The sequence below is a fragment of the Kogia breviceps genome, chromosome 19 (assembly GCF_026419965.1).
Source record: "Kogia breviceps isolate mKogBre1 chromosome 19, mKogBre1 haplotype 1, whole genome shotgun sequence".
Classification (NCBI taxonomy): domain Eukaryota; kingdom Metazoa; phylum Chordata; class Mammalia; order Artiodactyla; family Physeteridae; genus Kogia; species Kogia breviceps.
Genome location: NC_081328.1, coordinates 25,004,392 through 25,017,956, shown reverse-complemented (window position 1 = coordinate 25,017,956; position 13,565 = coordinate 25,004,392). Strand labels below are relative to the sequence as shown.

Here is a 13,565-nt window from a genome sequence, read left to right as displayed (position 1 = left end):
CAACCTAAATGAAAGAGAGGGCCTTGAGAGCTGAAAAAAGAAAAGATGGGAACCACTGGATTTGAGGCTCTTCTCTATCTGAATTGTTTTTTCTTTATCCTGCAAAAATCTTTCTGAAACTCAATCAGCAAGCACTTACTGTGTGCATTTTTGTATTAGTTACTTTAGCGGGTGCTGTGGATTTGCAGAGGTGTATATGAAGTTTCCTGAGGACCAGGGTAGACGGTGAGACAGAGGCAGTGGGAACTACTAAAACAGATACTCATGTGACACAATACTAGTTCAGAGTAGTAAAGGCCAGGGCCCAGTTGAGGACACGGGTAGCGGCTAGCTCTTTCTGCTATAGGTGTACCTTATTTGTGCCCACGCTATCCAAGTCAAGAGAAATTAGGGCATACTTATTTGCATTATAAACTGATCTGCCACTGAGTTTCTTGATATAATGAGCCCCCTTGTGGTTTTTTTAAATGATTATTTTAAATGTTTATTTTTTAATAGTGTAGGACTCACAAAAAGTTGTAAAAATAGTACAAAGAACTCTTGTGTACCCTTCACCAAGCTTCCCATGATGATAATATCTCCCATAACCATAGCACACTGTTAAAACCAGGAAACTGATGCTGATACATCATCGGTTTTGTGTGTGTGTATATGTCCGCGCGCTCACGCACACACGCGCTATTCTTTGGAATTTTATCACGTGTAGATTCGAGTGACCGTGATCACAATTGGAATATGCAGAAGTGTTCCATCACCACAAAGAAATTCCTCGGGTAATGGTTCGTTCCTTCCCCCGCCCCGACCCCCGGCAATGACTCATCTCTTCTCCATCGCTATAATTTTGTCATTTTGAGAATGTTACGGAAATGGAATCATACGGCCTTTGAGATTGAGAAGTCAGCGTAATTCCCTCGAGATCCATCCACGTTGAGTACCAGTGGTTTGTTTCCTTTTATTCCGAGGAATGTTCTACTGTAGGATGTGCCACGGTTGGCTCTGCCATTACCCTTGCTCGCTAAAAGGTGGTTTATTTGCATCCGACTCATTACAGCACAGCAAGGTACCCTTATGAGGGTGACCCTCGCTCATCCACACTGAGTTCACTAAATGGGAATTTGCGGTCATGGACACGAAGTCCGTTCCTCCGTTATCCAGCCCTCAGATCCTCGTCAAGAAACTGTGTGTGCCAAGTACCCGGGAGAGCAAGGTGCAGTCATTTACCACTGACCCGAGTGCTTTCCTGCATGTTATGTCATTACTTTCTGCTTCCCAAGGCTGGGGTGAAGGCTCCTAGTGATCCTCACCCCTTTTACACACAAGGAGACTGAGCCGCCAGAAGCCCTGCCCCTGATGGTGCGGAGGTGGACGTGGAGGACAGGGATTTGAACCCAGGACTTCTGACGCCCAGCAGGCTCCTTTGACCCCAGGGCTCAGTTTGCCCGGCATTGCTCAGAGCCAGTTTGCTCCTCTGCAAAACGACTGGCCTGGACGCATATCTTTTTGGTCCTATCCAGCTGAGATGTTCATGATCCTACCTGAACAAGAAGTAACTTTGCTGAGTGACCGAGTCCTTTAGCCTCTGTTGCCGCAAGTGAACTTTGTTCTGGGCAGCGTTCTATTTCTATTAGCCATTATTTGAAGACACTTTGGGAATTTAAAAGTAACAATGTAGAATTCCTTGAAAAAATCGTCTGTCGTTTAGACCTTCCTTCCTTATGCTGGTATTTGATGGAGCGTTTGACCCAGGACTTTAGGGGGTGACTTTAGGGACCAGGGCGCCGAGGAGATTGGCTCTCACGTGGCCCAAAGGGGAAAGAGCAGGAGCTTCCTGAGATGCCATTAAGCCCCATTAAGAAGTTTTGGGGTGGGTGGTGCTTGGTGCCCTGATTCAGACGCCTGATGCCGTGCAGTTTGCAGGATTCTGCCGTGTGCCAAAACTGGGCTTCAGATCAGAAGAAGCTGTTATTTCAGGCATCTAAGTGCTGCTGTTCCTGAATTCGACTGAGGGATAGGGCAGAGATGCTCTGAGTCTTTGAAGCTCCAGAAAGGGTTCAAAGGAGGCTTGGAGAAGGGATTCCTGCACCAGGTGGGAAGGGGAGAGGTGACCTCTGGGTCACCTCTAATTCCTGAGGATTGATTCCGAGATAAATGGAACCTCCGTCTTCGGCTTCAGGCATTCATTACAAGCCCCGCTGTCTCCCTCAGAATCGCAGGCTGGTGGAGAGCGAAGGGGGACCGTTCCTATGACCTCTGGCAGATCACCTCCCCCTCCTCAGGTGCAATCCAGGAGAGAGGGGGGCTTTGGAATCCGATAGACCCGTCTACCTCCCATCCCAGCGACGGAGTGGTAGGTGCCTACCATGGCGTGGGGGTGTCAGAAAGGCCAAAGGTCATTTTAAACCCCAATCCTCTTCATGCGTGCTCTGCAACCGACTCTTTGTGTCGGCCAGACAGGAGAGCCTTGATAAGTGTGGGTTAATGAATAAATGTGTCACCTTGGCGAAACTCTCCCTCTGCTTCCTTCTCCATCCTCGTCAGCCAGTCTGTTAAAGGCGGCAGGATAGAACGTGCCTGAAGGCCTGTCCCAGAGGGTCCACGGCCCTGGCCTTTCCAACGTGCAGGCAAGCCCTCCATCGCATCATCAAGCCACACCAATTTACCCTCTCTGTCCTCCAGGCTGCAAGAAAATGCAAACAGCCCGAGGGACTGAAATCAGGCTGGGAACCTAGACTCTCCAAGCCTGCAAAACTCCGTTCTCCCCGGTCCCTCCCCGAGCTATGGCTGCAGCTATGCTTGTCACCGTTGGAGATCGCATTGGCCACAGGAGATGTGGATGATTTTTCCATTTGGTCCTGATGTTTATTTCATGCCCATCAATATCAGCCCATATGAGGACAGATGAGGTGGTTATTTACAGGCAGTGCATTTTCACACTTGGTAATTATAAACCCTTCCCCTGTTTGCTCGGAGTCTTGGAGATCTGTTTTGGTAATTAGCAGTTTAGTATTTGTTTAATGGGAATGCAAGAGAGTGTTACGGCAGATCAGTGCTCCACTGATGATCTGCCTGTCTCCTCCGGAGCCGGCAGGTTTGGGCCTTTTTCGCAGTAGGGGGGGGACTGATGGGGAGAGGCTGGGGGCGGGGGAGAGGCACATTAGGAAGCCGGCCTGCCCCTCGCCCACCCACAGCACACACGCGCATGCCTGCACGCATGCACGCGCTCACAACCGGTGTTGCACACGGACCGGGGATTTCCAGAGCACATCAGCCGCCACGCAAAGGCGCCTCGCACGAGAGGCCGTTAGGCCAGATGCCATTTCCACGTGACAGCTGTCAAGCCTGTCGGAACCAACTGCTTCTCCTCCAGCAGCTTGTGCCCGACCTCTGTGTCCCTTTCCCACCGCCTCCCTTCCTTCGCAGCCTTCTGTCTCATCCCGGCTGGGGTGTCCCCAGAGAGAGCCTCCTGCCCCGCCCTCTGGGGTAACGCTGGGCCTGGGCTTTGCCTGCACAGCCAGGGCCCCCAACTCCACCCGAGGCTGTACAGGCAGACTCTTGCTTCCCTTGCTCGGTTTTGAGATGGTGCGCCCCCCCCCGCCCCGGGACTGCTCCCCCAAGGACGTGCTGGTTTCATTAGTGGCTGTCCCTGGATGTGACCCATTGGCAGCGGGAAGTTGCACAGTGTTGGGTGCAGTTCCCCCACTTAACTGCGTGGGGTATGTGTGTACGCGTGCACAGGCGTGTGTGTAGGTGCACACACGCGGGGACTGCCAGGGCTGGGGCAGTGACTTGCAATAGATGTTAGGATGAGAGTGTCCTGTGTGTCAGACACTCACCACCCACCACCTGAAGGCTTCCTAACAACTCCGGGGGGCGTGCTCACTCAGCATTCTTAGGGCTCGTGTGCAGCACGGACTCTGGTGGTCTGAGCCCTGCACTGAGTTCTGGGACCCCTCTGCCAGTTCCAGCCCTGCCACCACCTTGCTCAGTGACCAAAGAGCGGACGAGTGAGCTCTAGGCTTTTTGACTTTGCCCATCGAGAAGGAAGAGACCCCTCAGCCTCCTTTTCTCTTTGCTTCTCTCTCTGACCATTCCCTCCTCTCCTGAGCCTGCTGGACGTGATGTACGGCTATCTCCGTGGCTACCTCATCACCTCTCTTAACTTTGGGGGGAGAGTTTTAAGGCAGTGTTTTTGTCGGTTCACTCAGGAGACAACAGAGCTGCGCTGAGGCCTAGGGATTCAAAAAATAGAACACAGTTAAGGGAGACCAGTAGAAAGATGTAGGGATGCATCTGGTTTTAAATCCCAGCTTCATCATTTGCTGCATGTGTGATCCTAGGCAAGTCAGTTAATGGCAATGAGCCACAATTTCCTAACCTATATAATGGGTGTGATAATATCTACCTCAGAGCTATTGTGATAATTAAATGAGCTTTGCAAATTGCCTATTAAGCTCCAGTAAATGGTAGCTATTACAGTGATCATTATTTTGGGAGGAACAGACATTTCATAGCCTAGAGTCCGACATTTACGGTGGAATCAGAATCCCTGAGTAGAAGGTTTTGCCTGCCTTTATGTAAGTAAAATATCTCAATCTCTAGTTTAGAGTCATCTGGAGATCCCACACCCTTTGGCAAGTATCTGTTTTATAAATTCACAACTGCTGTCTGATGAACACCAGGGTTTGCGTTTGTGTTTTGTTTAAGTTAAATGGAAAAATGGAATGACCCCACAAGAACTAAAAAAGAGTAAAAAAATAGGGCCAGTAAAGAGTAGAAAAAATAGGGCCAGTAAAGAAGAGTCCTGGGCTTCCCTGGTGGCGCAGTGGTTGAGAGTCCGCCTGCCGATGCAGGGGACACGGGTTCGTGCCCCGGTCCGGGAAGATCCCACATGCCGCGGAGCGGCTGGGCCCGTGAGCCGTGGCCGCTGAGCCTGCGCGTCCGGAGCCTGTGCTCGGCAATGGGAGAGGCCACAACAGTGAGAGGCTCGCGTACCACAAAAAAAAAAAAAAAAAAAAAAAAAAAAAAAAGAAGAGTCTTGCCAAATGGGGATGAACATTCTGGCCATAGTGAGACTTAGGAGCCTTCTATGAAGAGTTTAGGAAATGTACTTAATGCCACTGAATTGTCTATCAAAAAGTGGTAAAAACGGCAAATTTTATGTCTATTTTACAACCAAGAAAAGAAAAACTAAGCAGACTGTCTTGTTACTTAATTAAGGCACGGATGTGAGTTGAAATAGACAAGCTTTCAGGTGGATGGATGCAAACTAGAAAATTTTGAGCCTTGGAAGGAAGGAAGAAGAGCCTAGTGGCAGCAGCTGCCAAAGCACTCAGACAGCACCTCTGTTGCTGCAGCCTTCCAGGAGTAAGTGCGCAGAGATGGGGCGCTGAGGGGCTCGGGTGCCTGCAGCCAGGTGTACCAGAACCTGAGCCCCGGCAGGCAGGCAGGGCTGGCCGGCTGAGATTTGGACTCAGAAGACCAGCCGCTGAGTCCTGGGGGCCCAGTCCCCGCCATCTCCAGAACCACGAGGGAGGAAACTGAGGCTCGGAGAATTAGTAATAATCCCTGTCTTCCGGGCTTGTTGTGAGGACCGAAGCAGTAATACATGTGAAAATATTGATGGTCGTGAAAAAAAAACCCCAGTGATTTCTTTAGGTTTCTTAAAGTCCTGTGTTCAGTTTTTGGCCCTTCTCAGCTCCTTCCAGAACAGAACTTTGGCTCTCTTTTCCTACGACCGAGACAAGGTGAGGAGAGGCCCCCAAAAGCCACCTGTGGCAAAGGGTCTGTGGACCTGGCAGGGGACAGACAGCCAGCCACTCTTCAGGAGCTGAAGATCCAGGTAGCCCCTTTTATTTAGGGCCCATCTCCACACACATACACTGCGATTAAGGCTCAGCTCAGCTGGATTTAGCCATTTAGATCAGTGGTTCTCAGCCTTGGCTGCACCCTGGAATCCCTGGGGAAGCTTTAAGCGCTCTGCCATCCCCACCCGCTCCTGGGTGCTGATTTCACTGCTCAGCGTGTGGCCTCGGCAGCAGGGATTTTGTTTTTTTAAGTTCCTCAGGTGATTCTGGTGAACAGTCAAGGTTGAAAACTACTGATCTAGATTTCAACGTGAACTAATGGCATTTTCCTGCCTGCTCCCTTTTCTCCTCCATTCTTCCTTTTGGGCAGTGATTAAAGATAGACTGTCCTTACCCTTTGCAAGGCTGAAGCATGCTGAGAAGTTTCATTTCAATAAGCTAGATGCCCTTACCAAGCTCTAGGGCAGGAGTGGATTTTGGTTTTGTGCAGGCTGGTTGGAGGAGGAGCGGAGAGCAGTGCCGTCCTATGTGCAGAAACAATCGCCGGAATAAGGCAGCCTCCGTCTCCAGCAGGGATCCCAGGCTTCTCTGTTCTGGGCAGTCCTGCCTCGTATAGGAGACTCACTCCTCTCTTACGACTTTAGTGCCTTGAGTTTATAGAGCGTCAGCAGGCCTGTTCAACCCTGCTGTATTGTAGTGTCATGGTATCGCAGTTATGGGCGTTTATTTAAACTAACGCTTGAAGTATTTGAGTGGGAGCAGGAAGTGAAACTGAAAGGCATTTGTTCTGGGGGAGTTTGAAGAGCTGCGTTTCTTCTTTTCCTTTTCCTCTCGCTCCTTGTGTCTGACCAGATAATTTAAGGATCATTTGAAGTGCCATTTCCTGCTTTGTTCTTGATGCCTGTGGTGTGTGGGAGGTGTGTGTATTTGTATCCCAAGACGGGTAGGATGTTTCTGAGGGTGTGTTGGCCAGCCACGGCAAACTCAGGAACATCCTCAGTCACAGAGAATTTGCGAAGGACCAGTGGTGAATTTGATGCTCCTGGATGGGGTCCCAGCAGGTTCTGTGGTCCGTTTCAGCATTCTAGGCAGAATCTCTTCTGATGGATCCTAGGTGACCATCCCATACAGTTCCCTCCGTTCACAGATGAGAAACTAAGGACCAGGAAGGGAGGTGACGTCCCCTCCGTGAGCTCCTCATGGAGCTGGGATTGGACCCTGGGTCCTGCCCATGCTCTGTGCCACACTGTCTGCCACGCTCAGCTGCGTCCCAGCACCTCCTGAGTTATTACCAGCAGCTCTTTTCCCTTTTACCACTTCCTGGGAACAAGTTTTCTGCCATCTCCGAATCAGCTTCGCCTACCTGCTCTGTACTTGGGGAGCCAAGACCTCTGGCAGAGGCGGCAGTGGTCAGAGGGCACACTCTAGGGTCCCAAACTTTGGCCAGCCAACCTGACAAGGAGAATTTCTGACCTCCCTTTCGAGCAGATTCTTTGCTCTGTGACTTGAAAGTTTTCCTCTTCAGCCAGTACATAAGCTGAGATGGCTAAAGTCTCACCTCTGGATATGGGCAACATCTTCTGCCTACTTCTACGATCACCCAGCAAGAATGTCTGGCTCACGGCAAATCTTTAGACTCATTATAAAGAGGGTTCGCTCATTCATTAAATGAATTAGGCTTAGAGAGGCATCACCCACTGACTTGAGTGCTAAGGATTGCAGATTTTCCTGGTGCTCATTTAGGGAGGAACATGTTGCCAATTTCTCTTGGCACTTCCAGGATCTCGGTCTCCAACCTCGCTGCTGAGGTGAGATTTAGAGACGGTCCCTTCACATCCTAGTACCTGTATTCCCCTCGGAAGGTGGAATCGATAGTTTAATACTCAGCTGACATTCCGCCTTTTACCTCCTTCCACCCATTTTCTTGCCTTTCTTCACTGTCTAGTATTATTTGAGACTTGTGTATCTGCTTATAGACTAAAAGCTTTTTTTTTTTTTTTTTTTTTGAGAGCAGGGACCATGTATGAGTCACCTGTTTCCACAAGAATGCCATGTAACAAACAACCACAAAATCTCAGTGGCAGATGATAGCTGTTTATTTCACGAGTCTGCTGCCTAAAGTCCACTGGGAGAGGTTCTGCTGATCTTGGCTGGGTTCACTTGCATGTTTTGGGGTTGACCAGCTGTTCGCCCATCTAGGCTGGCCTCAGTTGGGGCAACTGAGGGGACTTGGCCCTGCTCTACATGTTTCTCATCCTCCAGCAGGCCAGCCTGGCCGTGCCCTTCTCATGGTGATGGCAGAGGTGCAAGAGAGAACAAGCCGAAACACACAGACCCTTATGAGGCTGGGCCCCAAACAGGCATACCATTCTCTCCACCTTTTTTATTGACCATAACAAGTCAAGTCCAGATACAAAGGTGGGGAGATAGACTGCCTTTTTTGAGAGGAACTGCAAAATTACAGGGTAAAGGGTATGGGGTCATTAATGCAATCCATATACTGTGGACCTATATCATTTGCCTCTTATTTGGAACTTAGGCTGATGCTTTGCAAATAGTGCATAGTTAATAAATACATGTCACATAAAAGTAACGTTAATTGATTAGATTTTCTAATCACAACTGAGCTGACTGAATGATGTAGCCATTAGCTGGCGTTTGTTGGAAGGGAAGTTTCTGTCATCCTAGTAGAATCTGAATTTTATTTTTTTAATCTGAATTTTTCCTGCATTGGGTGCAGGGACAGCTTGGTTTTGCCACTAAGAAGTCCCTCCTCGTGTCATCTTTTCTGTCATGTTGGTTCATGTATTGAGCACTGACTGTGTGTAAAGAGGGAGAAGCAGCTCTGTCCAGTGTCTTTAACTTTGGCTCTTGTTTCTGCCCCCTTAGAGCAGCACCTGGAAAGTAGGGCCCATAGGTCAGCAGCTGCATCAGCATTGCCCAGGAGCTTGTGAGAAATGCGGGCGCTGCTTCCTGAATCAGACACCCTGGGGCTGAGGCCCTGGGGATCTATGTTTTAACAAGTGGTCCAAGTGATTCTGACGGGGAGGAGGTTTGAGACACCCTGCCTAACCCCCGTGGGCCATGGAAACTAACAGTGTGGCTCCCGTCACTGACTCTCAGACGCGGGGCGTGCACGGGGCACCTATGAGGAGGTCACGATGTAGCCTGAGCCTTGCAATAGTCAGGATTACAGGTTCAGGACCTCCTGGCGTTGGACACCAACGGGGGCACCCACAACCAGCTCACTTAAAGTCACTTGCCCTGCTTTGTCGTTTGCAAGGGTGCACCACTGAGGATGCCAGGGCTGCGTTTTATACCTGCCTTTACACCTAACTTTTATACCTAACTTTATTAGAAGGCAGATCTCAAGGTTGGAACAGGCTCCTTCTCCCCAGACAGACAGGGCAGGTGCCAAGACGTGGGACAAAGTGTGCTCAGGTACAGACACCTCCTCTCCTTCTTGCCCCCTCGCTCTGGCGACCCCCCCACCTCAGGACCACTAGGCCTGTGGGCCCCCACCTCTGGTACAAAGAAATCTGTATGGCTGGTGAGGGCGCTGTCACCACGAAATAAATACCAGCGCTGATCATGAGGAGGAGGGTGGTAGCCTTTGAAGCAGCATTTCACCAGGGTTAGTGGTATTTTCTCCCCAAAGTCAGAGAAACGCCTAGGTCCAGCCCCCTAACTCTTTTGTGTTCTTTTTAGCTCCGTGAACGAGGCCTGGCCTGCAGGCTGAACTAATCTACGTACGTGTGTGTGTGTGTGTGTGTGTGTGTGTGTGTGTGTGTGTGTGTGAGATGGACAGACTAATAAGTTTGCTCTCTCCATGGCTGAATACCAGCCACCTTGCCCGTATCCCTCACATCCCTATGTTGGAGGCTCACACAAGCCTCTTCTGTTTGATTCACATAGAACCGTGAGAAACAGCCCCGTATGTGAGGCCGTGTTTTTCGTTCTATTCAGTCTTTGTATATTCGGATTCTTCCAGTTTCAGCTCTTGCTGTTCTGCCAGATTTCCATCGCATTGATGGCTTCTCTGAATTAATAAGTGTTTTGCAATCGCTGAAAAGTTTTCTTCCTCCAAGCACCGGGACTTATCCATATTGATTTTTTTCCCCTCTCTCTTTCCTCTCTAGTTACTTCTTAGACGTTCTATTTTGTAAAGTGTTAATAGAATTTTTCTCGCGCTCCGACGCTGTATCTATTCAGGAGGTCTTTGTGAGGCCCATTGTACACTGGACCATAGAGGAAAGAGCTCTATTCTTTACGACAATGGTTGCCCCAAAAAACATACACAGAGCCTCCTCCTCACTCATCAGGGTGGAGCGAATATTAGGAGGGCAGCATCAGAAAACATCCAAAAGTAGGAAGGAAAAGAGGGACCCAATTACGCACTATGGAAAGGAGGGGCGTTGGAAATACTTTTTTTTAAATTCAAAATATTTATTTCCTAAGGGGATCTGAGTTTCAGTACCCAAACATGGCCAACACAGAAGGGGGGCTGGTTTTTTTTTACCGTTAGGCATTTTCAGCTCAAAATAAGGACTTGGCACACATCTTAGAAAATATGGCAGTGGGTGTGAAACGGATGTCATGTCTACCTGCACGGTACCCAGCAGGCTTCACCCACCACCCACCCGCACCCCAGGCAATGGAATCCTCCTCGAGGCCCCGGGTCGGAGTCTGCGATGCCATGTGCTCAGATGTGACGGCTCTGTGTAGAAACAAACCAGTTGATCTCCTGGTGGTTTCGCTCGAGGGGTGCACGGGAGGCAGCTGGCTATGGTGTGTTTGGCCTCAGCAGGTGCCTTGGGAGCTCATCAATCCTGCCTGGCCGGGGAGGGCTCTGGTGAAGGCACCCCCTCTCCAAACTAGCATCCCCTACTCCCCTAAGCCTGATTCCTGGGAGAGAGAGGACAGCTCCTCGCTGGAGGAACAGTCATCGTGCAAGGCCGTTTCCCTCCCAGTAACTGACTACGGAAGTGGGGACCAGAAGAGGAAGGCCCCAGGAGCCTGTTTGCTCAGGCTCAGTTGCTTAGCAACACAAGGGGCCCTGACTCCAGAAGGGATTTTTCAGCTAGGCCAGTCCCTTGGAGGTTTGTGTCTGGCTTGCCTACCCCTTCTTCCATTCTTACCTTGACTTTGCTTTCCCCCCTATTATATTTGATAGCATCGAGAAAAATAGATTTGATTTGTCTGGAGGCACCATTTTAAACCTGGTTCTATTGCTTTGCCCAGTGTCTTTCCTTCCATTGGAGACTGTCATCTGGTAGGAGTGAGGAGTGAATAGCCGATGGTGTTTTTTCTCCGCTGGCTTAGCTCAGGCCCCCAAGCTCATTTCTGAGCCTTTGAGCTCCAGTGAACAGTGCTTGGTCCTTCGCACCACACGCACACACACACGCACACGTACACGCACACGCACGCTGAAATTGCTCCAAGCATGGAGCCCTCTGGCTAACCACCCACAAGCGTGTGGTTGGATTGTATTTTTACTGCCAACTTTGGGCACAGAGTGAATGAGGAGACCAGGCTACTCGCCTGGCCAAACCAGGTACAGTCTGCAAGGGAATTGGCTGATTGGTTTAGGACGGCGCCTGCACTACAGATGTGTCTTTTGTGGAGCAAATAAAGGACTGGATCATGAGTAAAAGGAGTGGAATTCAAAGCCAAATCTGGTTTCATAAGGTGTGAGTTTCTCGAGGTCTGTGTGGGACTTGAGTGTGGATCCTGACTGTCCGGAAATGACTAAAAGGGTTGCAGGGTGCTTGGGAGGACAGAGGAAGGGACTAGGAAGAGAGACAGAGGATGCCTTTGGTATTTTCCTCTCTTTGATGTTTTTGAAAAGGTCCTAGCATCAGTGTATTTGTCTGCTGGGGCTGCCATAACAAAGTACCACAGACTGGGTGGCTTAAACAACAGAAATTTATTTTCTCACAATTCTGAAGGCTAGACGTCCGGGAGCAGGACATCGGCAGGTGGTTTCTTCTGAGGCCTCTCTTCTTGGCTTGCAGACGGCCACCTTTCCTCTGCATCTTCACATGGTCTTCCTTCTGTACCTGTGTCCAGATTTCCTCTTCTTATAAGGACACCAGCTGTACCGAATCAGTGCCCACCCTGATGACCTCATTTTAACTTAATTCCCTCTTTAAACCCTGTCTCCAAATGCAGTCACATTCTGAGATGCTGGGCATTTAGGATTTCAATATATGAATTCAAGGAGTGGGGGATGGACACAGTTCAGCCCACAACCATCAAGATGTTGAAGTTTCATTGTTTATAACCGGAAACAATTGAAATATCTATCAGAAGGATAATTAAGTAAGCTATAGTTTCTCCCTCCATGAAATATTATGCGGCAGTCAAGCTCGTATTCATAATACCTCACACTCCTTAGGATGACTTTTTTTTTAAAAAAAAGGCAGAGAATAACAAGTATTGGCAAGGATGTGGAGAAATTGGAACCTTTATGCACTCTCAGTGGGAATGTAAAATGGTACAGCATCTGTGGAAAACAGTATGGCAGTTCCTCAAAAATTAAAAACAGAATTACCATATGATCTAGCAGTTTCATTTCTGAGTATATACCCAAAAGAATTGAAAGCAGGGACTCAAAATATTTGTACACCAACGTTCATAGCAGCATTATTCACAATAGCTAAAACCCAAGTGTCCACTGATGGACAAATGGATAAGCAAATGTCGTCTATACATAGATGGAAGATGGATGAACCTTCAGGACATTATGCTAAGGGAAATAAGCCAGTAACAAAAAAGCAAATACTATGCGATCCTACTTAATATGAAATGAAATACTTAGAGTGGTCACAGAGACACAAAGAGACAGAAAAGTAGACAGGTGGCTGCCACAGGCTGAGGGCATGAAGGGAGTGGGAGTTTTTGTTTAAAGTGGGTGGAGTTTCAGTTCTACGAGATGAAAAAAGTTCTGGAGATGAATGGTGGTGATGCTAGTGCAATGTTATGAATGTATTTAATACCACTAATTGTACACTTAAAGATGGTTACGATGGCAATTTTTATGTTACGGGTATTTTTACCACCGTGAAAAAAGGATGGGGAAAAAAGATAGTATTCATGATGTAGTCATCTGGGAATTGTTTGCAATATTGTAATGTTATCTTAAAAAAAAGAACAAGGGGAAAATTCCATATACAGTATGATTTAAACTATATTAAAATTGGCATATATATATATATATTATTTAAAGCAAAAACTAAAGGGAAGTACACCAGACGTTAACTGTGGTTATGCTAGGTTGGAAAGACGGACAGTGATCTATTTTCTCTTTCAATATTTGTATTCTCAAATAGGTTTTAACAAGCAACATGACTTATATAATGGAAACTGCCACCCCCCCCAATATATACTGTTTTGTGTATTTTGTTAAAATTCCTAAAGCAGACTCTATTTTGTATTTGTTTTGCAGGTGGAGGATGCAATGCTGATGTTTGACAAAACGACCAACAGGCACAGAGGTAAGAACCCCAATGTGGGGAGCTTTGCCCCCCTGTCCTCTCCTGGCTCCATCTCTTCTCACCCCCAGCCCTGCAGACAAAAGATACAGTGACTGTTCCAAAATCAGGCAGGTGGAGGTGACGTGTGTTGTGGATCTCTATTAATAGAGGGCCACGATAGTGTGGAGAGTTGATACTGGACAGTTAAAACACCATTTCCTTTTGGCTTGGGAACTGTCATTTAATTATGCAGCCACGCCCAACACGTGTTCTGAGACACTTTTCC

At 48.5% G+C, this 13,565-nt stretch overlaps 1 protein-coding gene across 8 annotated transcripts in view; it reads left to right on the top strand.

Annotated features, from left to right (window-relative positions):
* MSI2 (musashi RNA binding protein 2) overlaps nt 1–13,565 on the top strand; it is a 394,546-nt gene that overhangs the window by 237,612 nt on the left and 143,369 nt on the right. For all 8 annotated transcript variants that reach the window (XM_067021862.1, XM_067021865.1, XM_067021861.1 and 5 more), the window contains exon 7: nt 13,252–13,300. In XM_067021862.1, the coding sequence (XP_066877963.1) occupies nt 13,252–13,300 (49 nt within the window). The remainder of the gene's footprint in view (nt 1–13,251; nt 13,301–13,565) is intronic.